This window comes from Tursiops truncatus, chromosome 6 (genome assembly GCF_011762595.2).
Source record: "Tursiops truncatus isolate mTurTru1 chromosome 6, mTurTru1.mat.Y, whole genome shotgun sequence".
Taxonomy (NCBI): domain Eukaryota; kingdom Metazoa; phylum Chordata; class Mammalia; order Artiodactyla; family Delphinidae; genus Tursiops; species Tursiops truncatus.
This window is the reverse complement of record NC_047039.1, coordinates 92620123-92646512: the sequence shown is the minus strand read 5'-3', so window position 1 is coordinate 92646512 and position 26390 is coordinate 92620123. Positions and strand designations below refer to the sequence as shown.

Genomic DNA, 26390 nt, shown 5'->3' with positions numbered 1-26390 from the left:
TTTTAGGTGGAATGTCCTATAAATATCAATTAAGTCCATCTTATTGTCATTTAAAGCTTGTGTTTCCTTATTTATTTTCATTATGGATGATCTGTCCATTGGTGAAAGTGGGGTGTTAAAGTCCCCTACTATGATTGTGTCACTGTCGATTTCCCCCTTTATGGCTGTTAGCATTTGCCTTATGTATTGAGGTGCTCCTTTTTTGGGTGTATAAATGTTTACCATTGTTATATCTTCTTCTTGGATTGATCCCTTGATTATTATGTAGTGTCCTTCTTTACCTCTTGTAATAGTCTTTATTTAAAATCTATTTTCTCTGGTATGAGAATTGCTACTCCAGCTTTCTTTTGATTTCCATTTGCATGGAATATCTTTTTCCATCCCCTCAGTTTCAGTCTGTATGTGTCCCTAGGTCTGAAATGGGTCTCTTGTAGACAGCATATATACTGGTCTTGTTTTTGCATCCATTCAGCCAGTCTATGTCTCTTGGTTGGAGCATTTAAGCCATTTACATTTAAGGTAGTTATCAATATGTATGTTCCTATTACCATTTTCTTAATTGTTTGGGGTTTGTTATTGTAGGTCTTTTCCTTCTCTTGTGTTTCCTGCCTAGTAAAGTTCCTTTAGCATTTGTTGTAAAGCTGGTTTCATGGTGCTGAATTCTCTTAGCTTTTGCTTGTCTGTAAAGGTTTTAATTTCTCTGTCAAATCTGAATGAGATCCTTGCTGAGTAGAGTAATCTTGGTTGTAGGCTTTTCCCTTTCATCACTTTAAATATGTCCTGCCACTCCCTTGTGGCTTGCAGAGTTTCTGCTGAAAGATCAGCTGTTAACCTTATGGGGATTCCCTTGTGTGTTATTTGTTGTTTTTCCCTTGCTGCTTTTAATATTTTCTCTTTGTATTTAATTTTTGATAGTTTGATTAATACGTGTCTTGGCGTGCTTCTCCTTGGGTTTATCCTGTATCGGACTCTCTGCACTTCCTGGACTTGATTAACTATTTCCTTTCCCATATTAGGGAAGTTTTGAACTGAAATCTCTTCAAATATTTTCTCAGTCCCTTTTTTTTCTCTTCTTCTTCTGGGACCCCTATAATTTGCATGTTGGTGCATTTAATGTTGTCCCAGAGGTCTCTGAGACTGTCCTCAATTCTTTTCATTCTTTTTTCTTTATTCTCCTCTGCAGTAGTTATTTCCACTATTTTATCTTCCGGGTCACTTTTCCATTCTTCTGCCTCAGTTATTCTGCTGTTGATTCCTTCTAGAGAACTTTTAATTTCATTTATTGTGTTGTTCATCATTGTTTGTTTGCTCGTTAGTTCTTCTAGGTCCTTGTTAAACGTTTCTTGTATTGTCTCCATCTATTTCCAAGATTATGGATCATCTTTACTGTCATTCCTCTGAATTCTTTTTCAGGTAGGCTGCCTATTTCCTCTTCATTTGTTTGGTCTGGTGGGTTTTTACCTTGCTCCTTCACCTGCTGTGTGTTTCTCTGTCTTCTCATTTTGCTTACCTTACTGTGTTTGGGGTCTCCTTTTTGTAGGCTGCACATTCATATTTCCTTTGTTTTTGGTGTCTGCCCCCAGTGGCTAAGGTTGTTTCAGTGGGTGTGTAGGCTTCCTGGTAGAGGGGACTAGTGCCTGTGTTCTGGTGGATGAGGCTGGATCTTGTCTTTCTGGTTGGCAGGTCCATGTCTGGTGGTGTGTTTTGGGGTGCCTGTGACCTTATTATGATTTTAGGCAGCCTCTCTGCTAATGGGTGGGGTTGTGTTCCTATCTTGCTAGTTGTTTGGCATGGGGTGTCCAACACTGTAGCTTGCTGGTCGTTGAGTGGAGCTGGGTCTTAGCATTGAGATAGAGATCTCTGGGAGAGCTTTCGCCACTTGATATTACGTGGAACTGGGAGGTCTCTGGTGCATCAGTGTCCTGAACTCGGCTCTCCCACCTCAGAGGCACAGGCCTGACACCCGGCTGGAGCACCAAGACCCTGTCAGCCACAGGGTTCAGAAGAAAGGGGAAAAAAGAAAGAAAGAAAATAATAAAATAAAATAAAGTTATTAAAATAAAAAATAATTATTAAAAATAAACAGTTAAAAAGTAATTTAAAAAAAGAAAAAAAAGGAAAGAGAGAGCAACCAAACCAAAAACAAATCCACCAATGATAACAAGCGCTAAAAACTATACTAAAGAAAAACAAAAAACTGACAGACAGAACCCTAGGACAAATGGTAAAAGCAAAGCTATACAGGCAAAATCACACAAAGATGCATACACATACACCCTCACAAAAAGAGAAAAAGGAAAAATATATCTATATCATTGCTCCCCAAGTCCACTGCATCAATTTGGGATGATTCATTGTCTATTCAGATATTCCAGAGATGCAGGGTACATCACGTTGATTGTGGAGATTTAATCTGCTGCTCCTGAGGCTGCTGGGAGAGATTTCCCTTTCTCTTCTGTTTGCACAGCTCCTGGGGTCCAGCACTGGATTTGACCCCGCCTCTGCGTGTAGGTCCCCTGAGTGCGTCTGTTCTTTGCTCAGACAAGACGGGGTTAAAGGAGCAGCTGATTCAGGGGCTCTGGCTCACTCAGGCTGGGGGGAGGGAGGGGTACGGAGTGTGGGGCGAGCCTGTGGCGGCAGAGACCAGCATGACGTTGCAACAGCCTGAGGCGCCGTGTGTTGTCCCAGGGAAGTTGTCCCTGGATCACGGGACCCTGGCAGTGGCGGGCTGCACAGGCTCCTGGGAGGGGAGGTGTGGATAGTGTCCTGTGGTTGCACACAGGCTTCTTGGTGGCTGCAGCAGCAGCCTTAGCGTCTCATGCCCATCTCTGGGGTCTGTGCTGATAGCCGTGGCTCACACCCGTCTCTGGAGCTCCTTTAAGCGGTGCTCTGAATCCCCTCTCCTCAGGCACACTGAAACAATGGTCTCTTGCCTCTTAGGCAACTCCAGACTTTTTCCTGTACTCCCTCCCGGCTAGCCGTTGTGCACTAGCCCTTTCAGGCTGTGTTCACACGGCCAACCCCAGTCCTCTCCCTGGGGTCTGACCTCCGAAGCCCGAGCCTCAGCTCCCAGCCCCCGCCCACCCCAGTGGGTGAGCAGACAAGCCCCTCGGGCTGGTGAGTGCTGGTCGGCAAGGATCGTCTGTACGGGAATCTCTCCGCTTTGCCCTCCGCACCCCTGTTGCTGCGCCGTCCTCCGTGGCTCCGAAGCTTCCCCCCACCGCCACCCCCCGTCTCCACCAGTGAAGGGGCTTCCTAGTGTATGGAAACTTTTCCTCCTTCACAGCTCCCTCCCCGAGGTGCAGGTCCCGTCCCTATTCTTTTGTCTCTGTTTTTTCTTTTGCCCTACCCAGGTACCGTGGGGAGTTTCTTGCATTGGGGGAAGTCTGAGGTCTTCTGCCAGCATTCAGTAGGTGTTCTGTAGGAGTCGTTCCACATGTAGATGTATTTCTGATATATTTGTGGGGAGGAAGGTGCTCTCCACATCTTACTCTTCCACCATATTGAAGGTCTCCAACATATGCATTTTTAACTACCTCCACCTACATGGTCAAATGGTTTGTGTGTCATCTTTTATTATCTTCTCCTTCTCTTCCATCAGAGAAATGAAGATGCTTCCTCGTTTGAAGTCAATTCCATCCATCTCTTGACTGCATCCCTCCCTTCTGTGCCAGGCCTTTATTCTTCATTGATCCTTTTTCAAACCTGGTGTTTCGACCCTTGTTGTTTTTGCCACCCAAGCTACCATTCCCTATTAGTAGTTCTCTGATTTTCCTCCAGGGAACCAAGCCCTTTCTAGTTCTTAGTCCATGTACTTCCTAGGGTTCTATCTCTAGGTCTAGACAAATCAGTGAACTCCATCCCCATCAAGAATGGGCCCTTCATTCCATTCAAGCCAATCCAAGCCCAACCAGAGCTAATTCCAGGGCTTTGCTTAAGCAGCTAGTACAATCTTTTGATTGTACTAAACTTGAACTTGGAAAGATATGATGCTCAAGCTATTACATAGCTGGCTTGCCACCATAGGGAACGTAAAAATGAAAGCCCCATATAGAGGAAAGCAGAGTCAGGCCAACTGGTGCCCATGGCATTGATTGACCTGAATCTATCCATGCCTGAAGTCTGAACTACCCCCATAAATTCTGCAGTTATGTAAACTTTGGGTTGCTTTTTCTGTCTTTTGCAACCAAAACATTTCTTTTTTTTTTTCCTTAAAATCAGAAAGATGATTTTAATCTTATTTCTCAATAAAATAACATACATTTGTAAAGCAAACAATTTTAAGAATATTTCTCTAAAGGCTTTCTGGAATTCCTAAAGGAAATTCATCTATTTTAGAAAGAAAATTCCAAAGAATAATGGAAAACAACATAAAATTATCAAGTAGCCTCCTCCCCCTACAACACACAGTAATCATTCTGGTACAAAGCACTTTTTTTTTTTTTTAATACAGCAGTTTCTTATTAGTCATCAATTTTATACACATCAGTGTACACATGTCAACCCCAATCGCCCAATTCATCACACCACCACCACAACCCCCCCACAGCTTTCCCCCCTTGGTGTCCACACGTTTGTTCTCTACATCTGTGTCTCAATTTCTACCCTGAAATCCGGTTCATTTGTATCATTTTTCTAGGTTCCACATATATGCATTAATATACGATATTTGTTTTTCTCTTTCTGACTTACTTCACTCTGTATGACAGTCTCTAGATCCATCCACGTCTCTACAAATGACCCAATTTCGTTCCTTTTTATGGCTGAGTAATATTCAATTGTAATATGAGCCACATCTTCTTTATCCACTCGTCTGTCGATGGGCATTTAGTTTGCTTCCATGACATGCCTACTGCAAATAGAGCTGCAGTGAACACTGGAGTGCATGTGTCTTTTTGAATTGTGGTTTTCTCTGGGTATATGCCCAGTAGTGGGATTGCTGGATCTTATGGTAATTCTATTTTTAGTTTTTTAAGGAACCTCCATACTGTTCTCCATAGTGGTTGTATCAGTTTACATTCCCACCAACAGTGCAAGAGGGTTCCTTTCTCTCCACACCCTCTCCAGCATTTGTTGTTTGTAGATTTTCTGATGAAGCCCATTCTAACCGGTGTGAGGTGATACCTTATTGTAGTTTTCATTTGCATTTCTCTAACAATTAATGATGTTGAGCAGCTTTTTATGTGCTTCTTGGCCATCTGTATGTCTTCTTTGGAGAAATGTCTATTTAGGTCTTCTGCCCATTTTTGGATTGGGTTGTTTGTTCTTTGAATATCGAGCTGCATGAGCTGTTTATAAATTTTGGAGATTAATCCTTTGTCCGTTGATTTGTTTGCAAATATTTTCGCCCATTCTGAGGGTTGTCTTTTCGTCTTGTTTATGGTTTCCTTTGCTGTGCAAAAGCTTTTAAGTTTCATTAGGTCCCATTTGTTGATTTTTGTTTTTATTTCCATTACTCTAGGAGGTGGATCAAAAAACATCTTGCTGTGATTTATGTCAGAGTGTTCTTCCTATGTTTTCTTCTAAGAGTTTTATAGTGCCCAGTCTTACATTTACGTCTCGAATCCATTTTGAGTTTATTTTAGTGTATGGTGTTAGGGAGTGTTCTAATTTCATTCTTTTATATGTAGCTGTCCAGATTTCCCAGGACCACTTATTGAAGAGGCTGTCTTTTCTCCATTGTATATCCTTGCCTCCTTTGTCAAGATTAGTTTACCGTAGGTGCATGGGTTTACCTCTGGGCTTTCTATCTTGTTCCATTGACCGATGTTTCTGTTTTTGTGCCAGTACCATATTATCTTGATTACTGTAGCTTTGTAGTATAGTCTGAAGTCAGGGAGTCTGATTCCTCCTGCTCCGTTTTTTTCCCTCAAGACTGCTTTGGCTATCTGGGGTCTTCTGTGTCTCCATACAAATTTTAAGATTTGTTGTCCTAGTTCCATAAAAAATACCATTGGTAATTTGATAGGGATTGCATTCAATCTGTAGATTGCTTTGGGTAGTAGAGTCATTTTCACAGTATTGATTCTTCCAATCCAAGAACATGGTATATCTCTCCATCTGTTGGTACCATCTTTAATTTCTTTCATCAGTGTCTTATAGTTTTCTGCATACAGGTCTTTTGTCTCCCTAGGTAGGTTTATTCCTAGGTATTTTATTCTTTTTGTTACAATGGTAATTGGGAGTGTTTCCTTAATTTCTCTTTCAGATATTTCATCATTAGTGTATAGAAATGCCAGAGATTTCTGTGCATTAATTTTGTATCCTGCAACTTTACCAAATTCATTGATTAGCTCTAGTAGTTTTCTGGTGGCATCTTTAGGATTCTCTATGTATAGTATCATGTCATCTGCAAACAGTGACAGTTTTACTTCTTTTACAATTTGTATTCCTTTTATTTCTTTTTCTTCTCTGATTGCCGAGGCTAGGACTTCCAAAACTATGTTGAATAATAGTGGTGAGAGTGGACATTCTTGTCTTGTTCCTGATCTTAGAGGAAATGCTTTCAGTTTTTCACCATTGAAAATGATGTTTGCTGTGGGTTTGTTGTATATGGCCTTTATTATGTTGAGGTAGGTTCCCTCTATGCCCACTTTCTGGAGAGTTTTTTTATCATAAATGGGTGTTGAATTTTGTCAAAAGCTTTTTCTGCATCTATTGAGATGATCATATGGTTTTTCTTCTTCAATTTGTTAATATGGTGTATCAAATTGATTGATTTACATATATTGAAGAATCCTTGCATCCCTGGGATAAATCCCACTTGATCATGGTGTATGATCCTTTTAATGTGTTGTTGGATTCTGTTTGCCAGTATTTTGTTGAAGATTTTCACATCTACATTCATCAGTGATATTGGTCTGTAATTTTATTTTTTTGTAGTATCTTTGTCTGGTTTTGGTATCAGGATGATGATGGCCTCATAGAATGAGTTTGGGAGTGTTCCTTCCTCCGCAATTTTTTGGAAGAGTTTGAGAAGGATGGGTGTTAGCTCTTCTCTAAATATTTGATAGAATTCACCTGTGAAGCCGTCTGGTCCTGGACTTCTGTTTGTTGGAAGATTTTTATTCATAGTTTCAATTTCATTACTTGTGATTGGTCTGTTCATATTTTCTATTTCTTTCTGTTTCAGTCTTGGAAGGTTATACCTTTCTAAGAATTTGTCCATTTCTTCCAGGTTGGCCATTTTATTGGCATAGAGTTGCTTGTAGTAGTCTCTTAGGATGCTTTGTATATCTGTGGTGTCTGTTGTAACTTCTCCTTTTTCATTTCTAATTTTATTGATTTGAGTCTTCTCCCTCTTTTTCTTGATGAGTCTGGCTAATTGTTTATCTTCTAAGAATAAAATTCTAAGAATTTTGTTTATCTTCTCAAAGAACCAGCTTTTAGTTTTATTGATCTTTGCTATTGTTTTCTTTGTTTCTATTTCATTTATTTCTGCTCTGATCTTTATGTTTTCTTTCCTTCTGCTAACTTTGGGTTTTGTTTGTTCTTCTTTCTCTAGTTCCTTTAGGTGTAAGGTTAGATTATTTATTTGAGATTTTTCTTGTTTCTTGATGTAGGCTTGTATAGCTATAAACTTCCCTCTTAGAACTGCTTTTGCTGCATCCCACAGGTTTTGGATCGTCATGTTTTCATTGTCATTTGCCTCTAGGTATTTTTTTATTTCCTCTTTGATTTCTTCGGTGGTCTGTTGGTTATTTAGTAACGTAGTGTTTAGCCTCCATGTGTTTGTGTTTTTTACTTTTTTTCCCCTGTAATTCATTTCTAATCTCATAGTGTCGTGGTCAGCAAAGATGCTTGATATGATTTCAGTTTTCTTAAATTTACTGAGGCTTGATTTGTGACCCAAGATGTGATCTGTCCTGGAGAATGTTCCATGCGCACTTGAGAAGAAAGTGTAATCTGCTGTTTTTGGATGAAATGTCCTATAAATATAATTAAATCTATCTGGTCTATTGTGTCATTTAAAGCTTCTGTTTCCTTATTTATTTTCATTTTGGGTGATCAGTCCATTGGTGTATATGAGGTGTTAAAGTCCCCCACTATTATTGTGTTACTGTCGATTTCCTCTTTTACAGCTGTTAGCAGTTGCCTTATGTATTGAGGTGCTCCTATATTGGGTGCATATATATTTATAATTGTTGTATCTTCTTCTTGGTTTAATCCCTTGATCATTATGTAGTGTCCTTGTCTCTTGTAATATTCTTTATTTTAAAGTCTATTTTATGTGATATGAGTATTGCTACTCCAGCTTTCTTTTGATTTCCATTTGCCTGGAATATCTTTTTCTATCCCCTCACTTTCAGTCTGTATGTGTCCCTAGGTCTGAAATGGGTCTCTTGTAGACAACATATATATGGGTCTTGTTTTCGTATCCATTCAGCAGGCCTGTGTCTTTTGGTTGGAGCATTTAATCCGTTCACGTTTAAGGTAGTTCTCGATATGTATGTTCCTAAGACCATTTTCTTAATTGTTTTGGGTTGCTTTTTGTAGGTCCTTTTCTTCTCTTGTGTTTCCTACTTAGAGAAGTGCCTTTAGCATTTGTTGTAGAGCTGGTATGGTGGTGCTGAATTCTCTTAGCTTTTGCCTGTCTGTAAAGCTTTTGATTTCTCCATAGAATCTGAATGAGATCCTTGCCGGGTTGAGTAATCTTGGTTGTAGGTTATTCCCTTTCATCTCTTTAAGTATATCATGCCACTCCCTTCTGGCTTATAGAGTTTCTGCTGAGAAATCAACTGTTAACCTTATGGGAGTTCCCTTGTATGTTATTTGTCATTTTCCCCTTGCTGCTTTCAATAATTTTTCTTTGTCTTTAATCGTTGCCAATTTGATTACTATGTGTCTCGGCGTGTTTTCCTTGGGTTTATCCTGTATGGGACTCGCTGTGCTTCCTCGACTTGGGTGGCTATTTCTTTTCCCGTGTTAAGGAAGTTTTCTACTATAATCTCTTCAAATATTTTCTCTGGTCCTTTCTCTCTCTCATCTCCTTCTGGGACCCCTATAATGTGAATGTTGTTGCGTTTAATGTTGTCCCAGAGGTCTTTCAGGCTGTCTTCATTTCTTTTCATTCTTTTTTCTTTATTCTGTTCTGCAGCAGTGAATTCCACCATTCTGTCTTCCAGATCACTTATTCGTTCTTCTGCCTCAGTTATTCTGCTATTGATTCCTTCTAGTGTAGTTTTCATTTCAGTTATTGTATTGTTCATCTCTGTTTGTTCTTTAATTCGTCTAGGTCTTTGTTAAACATTTCTTGCATCTTCTCCATCTTTGCCTCCATTGTTTTTCTGAGGTCCTGGATCATCTTCACTATCATTATTCTGAATTCTTTTTCTGGAAGGTTGCCTATCTCCACTTCATTTTGTTGTTTTTCTGGGGGTTTATCTTGTTCCTTCATATGGTACATAGCCCTCTGCCTTTTCATCTTGTCTGTTTTTCTGTGAATGTGGTTTTTGTTCCACAGGCTGCAGGACTGTAGTTCTTCTTGCTTCTGCTGTCTGTCCTTGGTGGATGAGGCTGTCTAAGAGGCTTGTTGCAACCAAAACATTTCTAATGAATATATCTGATGTTCGCTCAGACTGCTCTCTTTTATTTATTTTATTTTACTTTTTTTCGGTACACGGGCCTGCCACTGTTGTGGCCTCTCCCGTTGCGGAGCACTGGCTCCGGACACACAGGCTCAGCGGCCATGGCTCACGGGCCCAGCCACTCCATGGCATGTGGGATCTTCCCGGACCGGGGCACGAACCCGTGTCCCCTGCATCGGCAGGAGGACTCTCAACCACTGCGCCACCAGGGAAGCCCTGCTCTCTTTTATTTTGTGGTCTAATTCGTGAAATTGGATATATTTACTGCTTCCAATTCTCATTTTCTACTCATTCCTTCACCCACTCTTGAAAGTCCCTAAGAACCTTCCAGCACCTAGTTTAAAAAGCCATTTCTCAATCCTGCTCTTCCTTGATTACACAAGTGTCATTAACTAATCAACTTCTGTATTCTGGAAACTTCCTCCTTTTTTGGCTTCTATTGCTGATTCATCCCCAAGTTCTTCTGGCTTCTTTGTCTCCTGCCGTTCTCAAATATAAGTGTTTCCCAAGGCTCTGTCTTTTTTCCATTTTACCTCTCTCCCTTAGTAATTTCACCCCCACTTCTAGTTCTAGCTGTGAATACCTTTAACTTAAACAATAGCCCTCCTCACCCCCAAGTTCACGCCAAAGCTTTGTTCTCTTTTCCAAATAAATCCTTGCTCCCTGTATGTCATTCCCTTATTTAAAAGTTGATACCTGTCCCCCTCCATTGCCTTCAGAATCAAGACTAGGCCCTTGTATTCAAGTCTGACTTTAAAATTTCTCCCTAATTTTGATCCAATCTACCTTTCCAAGCCCATTTTTGTTTGACTCAGATCTTAACTTCATGTAGTTGTCTCATATTCTTCTAAGCACTTGGAGTTGTTCATGTCTGATTTGAAACCCCAGGGCCTAGGAGAATGCCCCGTCAATAGAAAATATTTATTTTGTGTTTGACTAATGAGGAAGTGAACAAATGAATGAATGAGCAAACAAGTGAAGCCTTCTGTCTTTCCCCTGCATCCCCCCGCAGCTTTGCCTCCCCTTCCGATTTTGTCCTCGTATTAATCTGACTCAGAGGAAATTTCTGTCCAGCTCAGAATAGCTTTCTGGTTTCATCCTTTCTGCAGAAGATACTGCTTAATGGCTCAAAGGTTGTTCTCTGTTTTAGGAAACAAAACTTTGTGTTCTCAGTTGATTATGTGTCTAGGCTCTCGAGCAAATCCATAGCTATGCTTTTGATATAAGGCTTGGCCCGGCTTAGTCTCGGTTCTCTCTGGAGGTGTAAGAGCCCTCACTTGTAGGTGGAGAGACCTCCTATAATCAAGTATTTCTGAACTTGTGTCTACAGGGTATGGATCCTTTTGAATTAATGGAATACAATGCCTGTATTCTAGGGATCATTAAGGATCTCAAATTGGAATTTTATGCCAACTAGCTAATGGAAAATAAAATCAACTGAATTGATGACAATGTCCATTAAACTGATCTACCTCCCTGTAGTCTAATTCCAGAGTCATCCAGCAAGCCTCTAACTATAACATGGATATCCATGTCCCAAGAAATTTTCTTGAGAATGGAATTTTTCGTTGAATAGCATTAACTTAGCATGGCGGTTATAGTTAATTTTTTTTTAAAAAAAGAAAACTTGAGATTATTTATGTCATAATATCAAATGAGTCTACTTCTAAATTTCATTTGTAGTTATATGTAATCATATCTCCAGAAGGATTCATACCTGGATCAATTTAGATATCATTTGAAAACCTGTGGAAAAGATTTGTAATGGTTGTTCCATTTGACAAAGAATATCAATCTTCAGTGCATAAGACAAAGGCACAAAAAAAGGAGGTGGGAGAGGTAATAAAGACACAGTATTACAAATCTTTTCCCTCTTTGGACTCCACCCCCAGAATTGGGTAGCTGAACAGCCCTGTAGGGCTTCTGCAAGGTCCCCATTTCTAACCATTACATCCAGAGCTGCAGGCGAACTATGAGACCTCTGAAATTCCCCTCAGGCTCTACCTGTTAGTGGTCTGCACTGGAAAATCATTGGAACCAGAGGAAGTTTGGGGTGGCCAGGCCAAAAGACTAGTCCCTGTGAATTTCCCTCCTCTCTCAATAGAATTGACTATGAAGGCTGCCAGTGACGTTCACTGTTTCCCTGGGAATAGAGAAAAACTAAATATACTTCTTTGAGAGCACTTCTATAAACGTGCTCCTCTCTTTCTTCTGGGATGGCACAACTGAAAATTGGCTTATTGAAGCAGTTAAATACTATTTATCTAGTATTAAAAAAAACCCTAGAATCTAGCTTCGATGGAGTAATGTTATAAAAAATGTCTTTACATTTATGGTAAAGCATCTGGCAACAAGCCACTGTCCATTAATGCCTTTTAAAATGTACACTGTCTAAAAAGCCTTATATAATTCCTTATAGGACATAGAGTTAGGAGAATGTAGCGTTAGGAGAATGTTTGCCTCCCTTGAAAATATGATCAGCTTCCTCTCATTAGATCAGAAGACTTAGGGAATCCCTTGGGTTTCTGTTTCCATCGTTGCCAAAAATCTCAGGGTTACCTCCTCTACTCAAATACAATAGCCCCCTTACGTGCAGTTTCCTGGCATTTCCTAACTGCCGTCTCCACACTGGATCATCCTTTAATGGTTCTGTTATTTTATCTTGGCCTTGAGTCTAGCTCATTTCAAATATTCGCAAAATACATAGACTATAAACAAAATAAAACATTAAAAACCTAAAACAAATGAAGCTACATAATCATGACCTAGGGTCATGGTGGATGATGGGCCTTCCCTGATGCTGGAAGTTTTCATGAAGGGGTTAGATGAACATCTGGCTGGGATGCGCTATAAACAACAGCTATAATTATTTCACAGTTTTAGGGCAAAGGACAGCCAAAACAAATTCTAGGTAATAAATAAGGTGGGTTTGTTCTTTCCTGCTGTATTCCTTAGTGTTTTCATCTAGGACATCACAGCATGTTCTAGTAAGATTCATTGTGGTTAAAAAAAGAAAACAAAAGAAAAAGAAAACAAAATGTGCATTCCTGTGGTGTCTGTCAGATGGGGCATCCAAAACCTTGGCTGATTTTTGTAACCAGAATAATACACTATATGCTATTATGAGGAGTTCATAAATTTGGTTTATAGGCCCTCTTAAAATCTGTAGACCCTCTTAAAATCCAGTGGAGACTATAAACTCTCTCTCTCTCCAGAAAAATATACGTATAAACTGAAACGTGCATGTAATGCCTAGGGTATTCAATGAGCCTCTGAAGCCCATCAGTAGATCCTCTATGTGCATTACGTTGCTTCTAGCGAAAGTTGGTATGTCTAAGTAGAGGAAAGGAAGACTAAAAGAGATTTAGCAAGTCTTGGCCAACTGCTTAAATATGGGCCAGCTCTCAAAAGTTGCCTCCCTCTTTTCATTTTTTGATATGAGCGTAAGATGGTTTCCTAAAGCAGTTAGGAAAGATGGCAGTGGTGGGATATGAGTCCATAGATGCTAATGCATGAGTTATTCAAAAATGAGTAATTCAGAAGAACTGAGCTCTCATATGGAGTGAGAAGAAGCTCTTGCCCTTTTATGTGTATGAATCGCAGGGCTCCAGCTGAAGTCATGGAAGTCATTTCCAGCAAGCACCCTCCTTGAAGTTGGTACAGAGATAAAAGGAATCCAAAGTAGGTGACACCATCTAATGCTAGAAAGAGGACAGGCTTGGAAGCAGAGGTCCCGTACGCAGTGTCTTCAAGGGCCAGGCAGGGACAGTAGGTGACACAGTAGGAAGTGAGGAGGAGGTGGTCCCTGGAGAATCACCCTCCCAAATGCTCTTTGTTCAAGTGCATAAAAAACAAGGTTTGACACACAGACACACACACACACACACACACACACACACACACACACAAAAGAGTGTCTGCGGCTGGCTTTTGCCATGTCTGGAGTCAGATGATTGTAGGTTGAATTCCAAGTCTGCTTCTTATTAGTGGGGGACCTTGGGAATGTGTCTTAACCACCTTAAGGCTCAGTTTCATTCTTTGTGAAACAGAGACAGTATCATGTGTCTTTGAACTATTGTCATAAAAATTTGTGATAATGTAAATAAAGTGCCCAGCACTAGTCTTTGTACATACTATAAAATGTAGCTATTATTAGAGCCCCAGGATCTAACTGTGCACCTATCTTCCTGAAAATGTCTGGGTAAATAGAAGTTTAGAAATGAAGGTTACCAGCGACCTGTAAAGCTCTTTTGAGTAACCATAGTATGCATTTAAGCTAAGTTATCTTAGCATTCAGGAGTCACCTACCAATGGTATTCAACCTTAATGGATTGTTTTAGTTACAGAGGGCTTCTGCATGAGGAGGAAAAGAAAAGAATTCTCATATAGTCTTCAGGGCTCTGAGGGGTGCAGATCCCCAAAAGGGGTTATATATCAGCCCCATAAGCAGCTGATACATTATCAGAGATTAATTGACTGGAGGAGGCAAGAACTAAGTGACATGAAGGGAAAGGCAGAGAAGTACAGCAACTATTTATCACCATTTAGCAACCTTTAGCACCATAGCTAAAGATGCAGCGCTCAGCTTTAGCAACGTACAGGCAGTAATTGTGTACCTCTTTTCTCCAGGGCAGGGATTTGGGTGAGGCAAGTGAGGCAAGATATTGCAGGTGTAGGGTGGAAACCTGTCTTTATTTGAATTTTTTTTTTTTTTTCTGTACGCGGACCTCTCACCGCTGTGGCCTCTCCCGCTGCGGAGCACAGGCTCCGGACGCACAGGCCCAGTGGCCATGGCTCATGGGTCCAGCCGGTCCGCGGCACGTGGGATCCTCCCGGACCGGGGCATGAACCCGCGTCCCCCGCATCGGCAGGCGGACTCCCAACCACTGCGCCACCAGGGAAGCCCTATTTGAATTTTTGATGTTTCGTTTATCATGGGTTTTTTGCATTCAGTGTTAATACTTTTTAAAATATTTATTAAGATATTATTTATCGTAATCACTAAGTTTTTGGCATCCCTTAAATTTTCCACCCTAGTCCCAGCCCTGTTCTTCTCTGAATTTTAAATTGTTGAACTAAAGGAGTGTTTCATTCAGTGATTCACAGAAGGATTAACAAGACTCAACAGCATGTTATATTCCTAGCTAAGATTTATTACAGCAATAAACACAGAGTTAAAGCAGCAGGGAAGAAAGAAGGGTGTTGTTGGAGTCTAGAAAGGTCCAGCACAGAATTCTGATGCCCTTCCTCGTCCAGAGATACTTAGGAGAGTGTTCTCCCTGGCAGTGAACTTCAGGGACATGTGTGGAATGTCTCTGCCTAGGGATGCCTTCTTGGTTCTCTGGGTCTGAGTTTTTTTATGTGGGGACTGGTCACATAGATATATCTTGCTGAGCAACCATAGCTACACAACCAGCCATGACAATGGAAACTCAGGACCCCAACAATAAAACTAGGTGCACATCATCATTATTGACGTTTATGCAAAACAACTTGGCAAGCCAGCAATGGCATAGTCCATTGCTCGAGATACATGTAACCAAATCATCCATCACTAACACGAGGAACACTTGGAGGACCACGTTACCCAGGGGTTGGTGCTGGATCAATCGTGGTTCTCTTGGAGACACGCCAGGAGTAAGCAACCACACCTGCTACATTAACTTTTTTCTCACATGGATTCATGTGGAAAATCAAAATGTCACCTTTATTAAAAGTAGCAGTAGGGCTTCCCTGGTGGCACAGTGGTTGAGAGTCCGCCTGCCGATGCAGGGGATGCAGGTTCGTGCCCTGGTCCGGGAAGATCCCACATGCCGCAGAGCGGCTGGGCCCGTGAGCCATGGCCACTGAGCCTGTGCGTCTGGAGCCTGTGCTCCGCAACGGGAGAGGCCACAACAGTGAGAGGCCCGCGAACCACACACACAAAAAAAGTAGCAGTAGTGCTAAATTGTAGTAATTGAAGAACACGGCTTGGATCCATGTCAAAAGATTTCCCACTTGTAGCCTAGATCTTGAGATGACCCCCCGCCTACGGTAGAATCTGGGGCTGCAGAGGACAAACTTCCCCACCCAGGTGGAGGAGATACTGCTGCTTTTCATAATTATTTAGCCCCAAAAAGGGAGGACAGAGGGTCATAGCTTTCCAGAGCTATCTTTAGAAGGCAGATGTTAGGCTCACTTCAAATGTGCTTTGCAGAAGGACAGACCTGTCCCTCGAGCAAACACTCCCAAAAAGGGAGAGGAGGATAGGCATGAGCTCATGCCTTTGTCTAGGCTCAGCTGATAAGCTCGCCTTTGAACTTGGGGAGAAGTGAAGGGATATAGGAAACAGGTATATTTTCCCAATAATAGACAGTTAAGCAGATGGTCTAATGGAGGCCTGAGAACTAGAGTATATGCCGTTGAAAGGAATGGCTCCAAAAGTATTTTTATCCCGAAGAACAAAATTCCATCCCACACTTGCAGTAATGGGCAGGATGACATCTAACCTGGCCAGAGTCCAAAATCACTTGTCCTATTCTCAGTGTAGCTTGAGATGAATTCCCACAACATTAGACTCATGCCTCTTATTCCCTTCAACAGAAAGCCACATCGTCCTGAGTGACTAACTCTCAGGCAGCTTCAGTTGATGGCATAGAATAAGGGTTGGCAAACTATGGCCCCGGGGCCAAATCTGACTCTCAGTTTTACTGGGACACAGCCATGCCCATTTGTTTTAACTAATTACCTGCAGCTGCCTTCGCACTACAATAGCTGATTTTGTCGCAGGAAGGGGGACCCCTTCCAGGGCCCGAGAGTGGGCTCTTGTCTAATGCTCGGAAATGAATTGTCCAAGGAGACACACGCGCTGACAAAGCAAGAGACTTTATTGGGAAGGGGCGCCCGGGTGGAGAGCGGCAGGGTAAGGGTACCCAGGAGAACTGCTCTGCCACGTGGCTCACAGTCTCAGGCTTTATGGTAATGGGGTTAGTTTCCGGGTTGTCTCTGGCCAATCATTCTGACTCAGGGTCCTTCCTGGTGATGTGCACATCGCTCAGCCACGATGGATTCCAGTGAGAAGGATTCTGGAAGGTTGGTAGCTCATGTGGACTGGCGTCTCCTCTCTCCTTTCGACCTTTCCCGAATTCTTCCAGTTGGTGGTAGCTTGTTAGTTCCACGTTCCTTACCAGGACCTCCTGTTGTAAGATAACTCATGCAAGTGGTTACTGTCGTGCCTGGCCAGGACGGACGGTTTTGGTCAGTGGTTCCCCTAACAACTTGGGTAGACTTTTTTTTTTATATAAAAGGAAGTTTATGGCTGCATTATCATTATAAAGAATGGACTATATTTTTAATGTTATTATATAATTTATAGATTTATATAGAAAAAACTTAGATTTACGTAAAAGTTGCAGATAGTACAGAGAGTTGATTTGAGTAGTTTTGACAGAAACGATATGGCCTACAAAACCTAAAGTGGGTATTATCAGGCCCCTTACAAAAAAAGTTTGTCAACTCCTAACATAGAAGAAAAAAGCACTTTAGTCCTTATTTATGCTACCAGTGTGCCAAGAAACAGATGCATAGGCAGTTTCTAAATCTGCTACAGGAAAATGAAAGTGAATTAGTATGTTACTGAAGTCTCACAACTGGAACAAGTTGAGAAAAAGGCCAGCATAGATTAGGGAAAAGTGAGTGAACAGATTGCTTTATATGCTCTTTTCTTAAATGCAAGTACATACAAATTCAAGCTGTTTGAAACAGACTATTTCGAAGGGACTGTGTCATCTTGGTTGGATTTTGCTCAACTCCAAAAACCTTAACTGACCTCCTTGCATTTGCAGAGTCTGCCCTGGGTGTTGTAAAAGTCAAAGAGGAGGTGTACAAATACCTGCAATGTGATGCAGATGGTTCTAGGGAAGGAACGGATGTGGATGGAGTCAGAGAAGGAAGCCAAGATAGGAACAAACGGTGATTAACACTGTCCACCTCTCAACAGAAGGTTGAGGTACTTTTAAACGTTCTCTTGTTGGACATATCCTTTTCATCTTATTCATCAGTTTTAATGTCTTAATAAACCCTTCCTAAAGAAAAAGAACATCATACTATTTCACATTATAAACTTGTACATACATATACTTCCACAGCCATCCTCCAAGAAGTATCTTGTGTGGGGTGGTTGTTGGGCTTTTTGGTTCGTGTTGTGATGGTTGCTATTGCTTGGAGAATTTTGTTGCTGTTGTTGTTGTTTTTAACTCACTACAGAGGTCTGAAAATTGTTGAGCTCTCATACAGCTGGTCCAAACATAACTTCAGTGTTGACTCAACTAAATTGCACGTCAACTGGCCAACACATTTTCTAGTTATTCTATGAGGACATCACTAGCCAGACTCCTTAATTTATGTTCTCAGAAGTCACTGTCTCTCCAGCCCCTTTGCATTTTCCCAGCGGCAGGAATAAACTCTGTAGGTGATTGAATGTCTTTAGCATACAGAACTGCCTCTGGTTGCACCTGGGTGGTGGGTAATCAGAGGGTGGGGTTCACTTTATTATTCTGTTTTTGTGTATGTTTGAAAATGTCCATGATAAAACTTCAGGGTTTTTTTTTTTTTTTAACTGATCGTTGGCTATAGTTGGTTCTCTAATGCTGGAACAGCCACTCCGTATTCCACTGGTCTTTGCAAACTGGAGCTTGTAATTTTCATTAGCAGTCATTGCTAGGGTGGCAGCCATACATGATAAATGAAGGCATTGAGAAGAACAAGGTAAACAGTGCTTCCTAATGCTTCAGAGTGGAGCATGCGCTTGAGAGGTACAGCCAAACATTCAGGTTAAAATGAGAAAATATTTTGAGCAGAAATTGTATGTTAACGGCCTTGCATATATATCCTTTCCAAAGAAAGTTACTTATAAAATAAGCTCTTATCCGTAAGCTGCTCCTTATTTATTAACTACTTTTATTAAACTCCTATATGCAAAGGCCCATGCTAGACAGGGAGACACAAATATAAAATTTGTCTTTGGCAAATTGGACAAAGAAAGAATAAAATAGATAACACCTAATCCCCGAAACTTAACACAGAGTCTTGGACCCGGACCTCAGTGACCAGAAATCAGCATAGTTCAACTCATTTCAGGCCTAACACCATTAATAGAGCACCTACTCTGGGTAAGGTTCTGGGCTAGATACTACAACTATGGGTGGGAAAATAAAGTACAGTCCCCATCCTTGGTCTAGTGGGGAAGACAGATAACAAAATCAACTCTTTAATCGTGGAATGCACTAGAATAGTGGATACTATGAGATGACAGAGAAGGACTTCAGGGAAGTCTTCATGAGTTCAATCTTAAAGGATGCTTAAGATTAGCAAGTGATTTAAAGCTGGGAAGAAGCAGAGAGTTAAAAAATGTCACAGGTACGGGTCAGGAATTATTTGATAATCATATACACCAGTAGTATAAAATTGTAAAATTATCACTAGAATGTGAGCTCCGTGAGGGACTTTTGTCTTGTTTTGTTCACCGTATGTCTGGCTTATGGTAGGCTCACTAAGTATTTATTAAATGAATAAATAAATCCAACTATAAAGTGTTGCTAGAGTCCAGAGTTTACGGTAGATAGTGACAGTGGAGCTAGAAAGGACAAGGTCGAGGAATTCTGGTAAAAAGCTTGGATTTTGGGCTTCCCTGGTGGCGCCGTGGTTGAGAGTCTGCCTGCTGATGCAGGGGACGTGGGTTCGTGCCCGGTCCGGGAGGATCCCACATGCCGCGGAGCAGCTGGGCCCGTGAGCCATGGCCGCTGAGCCTGTGCGTCGGAGCCTATGGAGCTCCGCAACGGGAGAGGCCACAACGGTGAGAGGCCTGCGTACTGCAAAAAAAAAAAAAGCTTGGATTTTATGATGATGGAGAAACACTCAAGAATTTCCATAGAAAGCATGATGGGATGTGTGTTTTTGAGCTTCAAGGGGGAGAAGAGACCTCAGGGGCACAGACTGGAGAAAGAAACCAATTTGTAAGCTGTTACTAAAACCCAGAGGGAAGTTGATGGGGTAAAAATCCATGGAATTCAGAGACAAATTTAATGTCACCTAAAGCCACCCGAATGCCTAGCATGAAAAAGACTGGCAATACCAAGTGTTGTCAAGCATGTGGAACAACCAGAACCCTCATCCCCTGCTGGTGGAGTGTACATTGATGCAATCACTTCAAAAAACTGTTGGGTATCTCCTACTAAAGCTGAACTCAGTTATCCCCCTTTCAGGTAGACAACAGAACCCAACAAGAATGGGTGCTCATTTGCCCCCAGAGATGTCCCCACAAAGTTGTGGAAAAGGATTTTCCTAGCAGCACTCTTGGTCACAGCCCAAATGGATAAACTGTGTTATAGTCGTGCAACAGAGTACTAAAAATCGACACTGAAAAATGAATGTATGGCCATTACACAGGTGAATCTCAGAAACATCACGTTGAGTGAAAGAAGCCAGACACAGAAGAATACGCACTACATACCGTAGAATTCCATTTATAAAAGTTCAGAAACAGACTAAGCTCAGTTATGGTGAAAAATCCAGAACAGTGTTTGGCTTGGGGCACAGGGTGATGACTGGGAGCGAGGGACTAAAGCTCTATCTGCATCTTGATCTGGACATGGTTACACAAGTGGGCTCTCTTTTGTAATAACTCCCCAAACTGTATGCTGACATGTGTGCAGTGTTCTGAAGATATATGAATGTTTTAAGTGACCTCAGTTTCCTGGCTCAGGTACGAGGGTGGGTGATGGTGCCCTGTACTAGGCTCAGTGTATCTAAAAGGAAGAGGAGTCACATTCAACAGTAGCCAAGGCTCTTAGTGCACTTGTGGCTTCTGGCTGCCCAAGTCCCAGCACAGGCATGCCACAACCCCGTGGTCATGGAAATCACCCCTCCCTGGAAATCTCCCTTCAGGCCTGTGCCTTCCTATGTCTAATACACTCATAGATTGTGCCAGCCCTCTGTGCAGGGCAGTGTCCTCCAAGGAGAGATGCCCATGTTTAGGGGCCCCCAATCTCTCTTTGGTTCCACAATGCTTTTTGGCAGTGGGGGAGATCCTAAGATAAGGAGGCATAATCAGATCCACTAGAGTTATTGCCATAAGAATGACAAAAATATCATCTTCTAGACCACTGGGGTGGGTGGGGTGGGGGACTGTCTAGAATTACATGGCGGTGGTCGTGGGGAACAGACACACCTTGGGAACTTCTCATCCCTTCTTTGCCAGTGACTTTCTTCTGCTCACCTAGTACGTGTGCCCTTCACTGGAGTCAAGCCACTCCTGAAGCAGAGGAGTAGAGGATAGAGACTCAGGAGGAATCTTGGACAGAGGGCACAAGGAAGGATAAACGGGAACCACTGCAAACATAGTACCTTTCCAGCTCCCATGGAGAAAGACAGACTGAGACTGGGGTGAACCCCAAGCCTCTCCCACCCTGCATTCCACCCCAGCATTAGTTAGAGACGAGGGACAAAGTTCCTTTCCAACCAGACCGAGCTGTCTAGAAAGTCCTAATACCCCCAAGTGAAAAAAGTATGCCCAAGCTCCCAACCTCCAGCCTCATGGAGGATGCCAAGTCTTCCTTTGCCTCACCTTGGTCAGGAGTTTCCTGGCAATGGGTTCAGTACTTTGGTCAGTTGGCTAAGCTTAGCATCCTTTTCCTGTCCCCAGCCAAGTCTGGTCATTCAGGTGGCCAAGCCCTGCCTATGTTATTGCCAGGACTTCTTGTCTTGGTACCTGCTCTAGCCTGAGAGGAGTATGAAACTCCCTTCATGCCCTAGAGGCACCGTCCCGCTGCCACTGACTCTTAAGAAAGAGCCTTTTGCAGATCCTTTCTGACACCTTCCTCCCCTGGTGGCCAAGGCCAAGAGAACTATTTATAGAGGAGATGGCTACAAACCAAACAACCCAGATAAATCATGAAATTCTCCACCCACTTAGGTAACCCTATTCTCAAGAATCAAAAGAGCAATTTGCTGTTATAGAAGTGGATCCCTGAGCGAGCCGGTAAGTGAAACGGGATCAAGACAGACACACAAGAGTGGGGTTTACTTTCAAGGAACAGAATGAACCATGATGCCCACAGGCACCATGCTGCTATAAGGGGAAGCAGAATCATTAGATGTGGGCATAGTTTCTTCTCTGCTGCACACTGAGCACTGAAGTGAGTTCTAGACTTTTCTAACCCCTGCCCCCAATGTCCTAACACCATTTCTGGCTGCTGAAACCTCCCTCACTGGAAACTCAAGTCTTCACCCAATCTCAGCCTCATTTTACCCACACTCTTCCTTCTCTCCACCCACCTCATACAACTGGTACTAAACTGATCATGAATAGTTAAGGGTCTCTAACTTCCATATTTCATCAAACATAAGATGTGCATTGACAGAGGCACCCTTATTTTATCTCCTACTGAAAAGTGTTCCAAATAAAATATACCATCCCCTGTGAAATGCATCCTGATTCAGAGATGTGAGCATTTGAAAAGAAAATGTGCTTCTGTGAATCAATTAATTAAACTACTATTACCTGGGCTAAGGTCAGGGCATGGGAAATCACAAGCCATTTGATTTCAGGGGATCATGTATATGAATTAACAAGCTCTCAAGATCAGTGTATAAACGCTCTGAGAAGTGTCAGTGATTGGGTTTCCTCATTTCCAACAACATGATATGTTTTAGATCTTAATTTAGAGGAACATCGTGGAGAATTATATAAATCTGGCAAAATATTAGCATAAACAATTTTGAAAAGGTGCCAAATAATTAAAACATCAGAAATTTAATGTGTTTAATGTATGTTTAAAGTATCTTGCAGATGATGGAAATGAGTAGAGGATAAGTTTATAACCAGGAACAAAATTCCTCAAAGCTTCATCTTTGCCATGTTTGAACCAATAACTATTTCACCTTTGTGTATCTGTGAACAGATTTTTGAACTTTGTGGAACTGATGCTAAAAAACTGGAAGAAAAGATTCGAGAACTAATGTAAGCTGATCTCCAAGACAAGACATACTTGCAACGTTTTAAAAGGCCACCGTGATCGTGTTTGTGTTTTTATTTCCAGCAAACATTGTAGTGTTCTATTGATCTCTCTCCTAATGCTTTACAGGTTGAATCCCATATTGCCATCTCACTGCAAAAATTGTTGGAACTCTTGTGCTATCAGAGATTGTGGCATTTGCATTCTCTCACTTGGCCTTTCCACTTCCTCTGAGCACACTCCTTAGGCAGCCTCCTTCACAGCAGAGGCCCTGCACAGCTAAGGAATACCAGCTCAGTGAGAAAGTTTTCCAGAGATTGTGGAAGATGGGATCCACCTCAGCAATGAAGAAACAAATAACTGTCTTATTGGCCTGGTGCACTCCAAATACATAGAGGCCTCTTCCCAATTGAGTCATTGTTTGTAGTACCAAATTCTTCAGTACATCACCTTATATTAGAAATGTGTCATTGGATAAAAGCACATATAAACAGCTATGCTTACATATATAAAAACTTATTACATGCTAGGCAATATGCCAAGCCTGTAGCCGAAATTCAGCCTCTGTACACTGATACTGAATGGAATCTTGGAGACGGTTTTGGATGAAGTAGAAAAGAATTGCTTTACTGCTTTGCTGGGCAAAGGGGGCCACAGTGGGTTAATGCCCTCAAAACTGTGTGTCCTGACCTGGAGGGGGTAGTGAGGAGTTCTATAGTAAATGGTTCAAAGAGGAGGGCGCGATCAGCTCATGGACATTCTTCTGACTGGTTGGTGGTGAGGTGACTGGGAGCCAGTAGCATCAACCTTCTGATTCCAGCTGCTCTGGGGTCTGCATGCTTGTGGGCAGCATACAGTAAACCTCTTCCACCTGGTGGCGGTTTCAGTACAGTAAGTCCCTTACATACGAACCTTCAAGTTGTGAACTTTCAAAGATGCAAACGTGAGTTCGCGTGTGCAGTCACGTAAGTTAGTTCACGTGTCTGGCGGACATTGTCGCGTGCGTGCCTCCTCTACAAGGGGTTGTGTTTTTGTGTACTTTACAGTACTGTATAGAGTACAGTAGTACAGTATCTTTATTTCAAGCCCAGGATGTCCAGAAGCAAGCATAAAAGCAGTGGTGATGTAGCTGGTACTACTTTAATTTTCAAGGTACTGTACTGTAAGATTAAACGTTTTCTTTATTTTTGTGTTTGTTATGTATTATTTGTGTGAAAAGTATTATAAACCTATTACAGTACAGTATTCTAAAGCCAGTTGTGTTAGTTGGGTACCAAGGCTAACTTTGTTGGACCTATGAACAAAAGTGGACTTAGGAACACACTTTCGGAATGGAACTCATTCGTATGTAAGGGACTTATTGTATCTGCAAAACAGCTCATAGATATTGTTATATATATCCCTTGAGCGGGAACCGGGAACTCGTCCCAAGGCCACACTATTGTTTTTTTTTGTTTGTTTGTTTTTGTTTTTTGCGGTACGTGGGCCTCTCACTGTTGTGGCCTCTCCCGTTGCGGAGCACAGACGCGCAGGCTCAGCGGCCATGGCTCACCGGCCCAACCGCTCCGCAGCATGTGGGATCTGCACGGACGGGGGCATGAACCCGCATGCCCTGCATCGGCAGCCGGACTCAACCACTGCACCAGGGAAGCCTCGCACTATTGTTTCTTGACTCCTCCTCCCTTGTCTCCGCATCCCCTCCCTTCCCTGATTAGCAACTATTTGAACCTGCCCCTTGGAACTCAGGGAAGGTCATGGAGGCTGAATGAAGCTATTTCCTACAAACAAGAAACGGAACACAGAAAGGCTTTTGTGCCCAGGAGGCTCACAGGATCCTGCTCAGTTTCAAGCCTTTTGCATCCATCACCCTGTTTAACCTTTGCAACAATCCTGTAAGTAGCCATGTACTAATAAATGTTTAATTGGCTCTCTGGGAAGAAAAAAGTTCCAGTTTGTAGTGATTGCCAATTTCGTTGGTGTAAATACTTGGTAGATTTCAAGCTACCAAATGATGTCACTAAACATGGAGCTGGGAAAAGATGGGCCTAATAGGCTCTTGTGAGCTGCTTAAGATTTAGATCCAGGACACCAGTACCTACAAATGAGGTACTACTTTTATCCCTCTCTTCTTACAGAGAATAGAAGACACAATCTAGTTAAATTGAAACCGTGCGACTCAGATTGGGAATTGAACCCACGGGCCAGGACTCAAACCCAGCCAAAACCCAGATTGGGACTTAAACCCATGTTAACTGAGATCGCACACCTGGCCTCAGAACTTAATCAATTTCAGGTTCTTGATGTCTCATTGCAGAAATAATTCAGTGAGAGACAAAGTGATAGGTAAGAAGTGGATTTATTTAGAGAGAAATACACTCCCCAGACAGAGTGTGGGCCATCTCAGAAGGCGAGAGTGGCACCAGGGTATGGGGTTGTCAGTTTTTATAGGGGTGGATAATTTCATAGGCTAATGAGTGGGAGGAGTATTCCAACTATTTGGGGGAAGGGGCGGGGATTTCCGGGGATTGGGCCACCGCCCACTTTTTGACCCTTACGGTTGGCCTTGGAACTGTCATGGCGCCTGTGGGTATGTCATTTAGCTTGCTGATGTGTTACAATGTGCATATACTGAGGCTGAAGGTCTAGTGGAAGTCGACTCGTCTGCCATCTTGGACCCATTTGGTTCTAATCAGTTTATGTCTTTCCTCGGGCTATGTCATTCTTTTAAAGGTTGTGCCCTGCCCCCTTCCATCCTGTTTCAAAATGACTTGCCCAAATTTTCCCAGAAGAATCCAGTGCTTTGAAATTTCTTTCATCTCTTCTAGGGGATTGATAGGAATTTCTTCTCCCTTCAGGAGCACTGCCCTGGCATGTGGTGAAATGTCTCATTTACACATATCTCAGTAACACAATGTAATCCAACTTCCTTTCCTGGGTCCTGTAAAGCACTGGGTTGCTGCATTCTGAGAAAACAGGGATTTGCAGTCTTGCCTCCAACAATGACTAGTCCCTTTACCGGTCCCAAATGTATATCCTCCTGCTGTGTGTTCAGGCCTTTCTGCATCCACAGTAACTTTTCATTTCAATACTGACAGTGTATTCTTTTAAAAGACATTTTAAACTCAACCTATAGGGCATCAACAAGGCTCCTAAATTGATCCAGGTGACCACACATGAATAGCTGCGGCTGAGTCTGTGCACACACAGACAGTGACAACCAAGTCAGACCTGCCACCTGGTCCACTGTGATTGTGAGATGCCACTCCTTGTCAGGGGCATCTCAATTTCAAAGATGTTAAAATGTGAAATAATGTGCACCTGGAGTATTCAAGCTCCTTGATCTCACAATTAAATGTTAGCTCAAGAGCAAAAGGTTGGGGGCTTCCCTGGTGGCGCAGTGGCTGAGAGTCCGCCTGCCGATGCAGGGGACACGGGTTCGTGCCCGGGTGCAGGAGGAGCCCACATGCCGTGGAGCGGCTGGGCCCGTGAGCCATGGCCGCTGAGCCTGCGCGTCCGGAGCCTCTGCTCCGCAGCGGGAGAGGCCACAACGGTGAGAGGCCCGCGTACCGGAAAAAAAAAAAAAAAAAAACTAGCAAAAGGTTAAAAGCAAACTGTCATAAAAAGGCTGTTGTACTCCTTCTGAATGATAAATTGATCTCAGTCCCTTGAAATGCAAGTATCAGTTAATCAATGTTTGCCTCACTAAGGAAAGGACAAGCAGAGGAGGACTCCCGTAGGGAGCAGGGAGGGGTACAGCTCTCTTGACCTTTCTTTAACCTTGAGTTGCTTATCTTGACCCTTAGGATGTTTA

General features: G+C 42.3%; 1 protein-coding gene across 2 annotated transcripts in view; it reads left to right on the top strand.

Moving 5' to 3' along the window:
• Positions 1-25952, top strand: part of LOC101321079 (thioredoxin domain-containing protein 8) — a 53233-nt gene extending 27281 nt beyond the window's left edge. Inside the window, exons 7-10 of one of the 2 annotated variants that reach the window (XM_073806388.1) lie at positions 21538-21603; positions 22526-22584; positions 24295-24471; positions 24715-25952. In XM_073806388.1, coding sequence (XP_073662489.1) covers positions 21538-21603; positions 22526-22584; positions 24295-24471; positions 24715-24721 — 309 coding nt within the window. In that variant the 3' untranslated portion in view covers positions 24722-25952. Of the gene's footprint in view, positions 1-21537; positions 21604-22525; positions 22585-22708; positions 24472-24714 lie in introns of those variants that run through there. The other variant, XM_073806389.1, reaches the window with a different exon arrangement.
• The last annotated feature ends 438 nt before the right edge of the window (positions 25953-26390 follow it).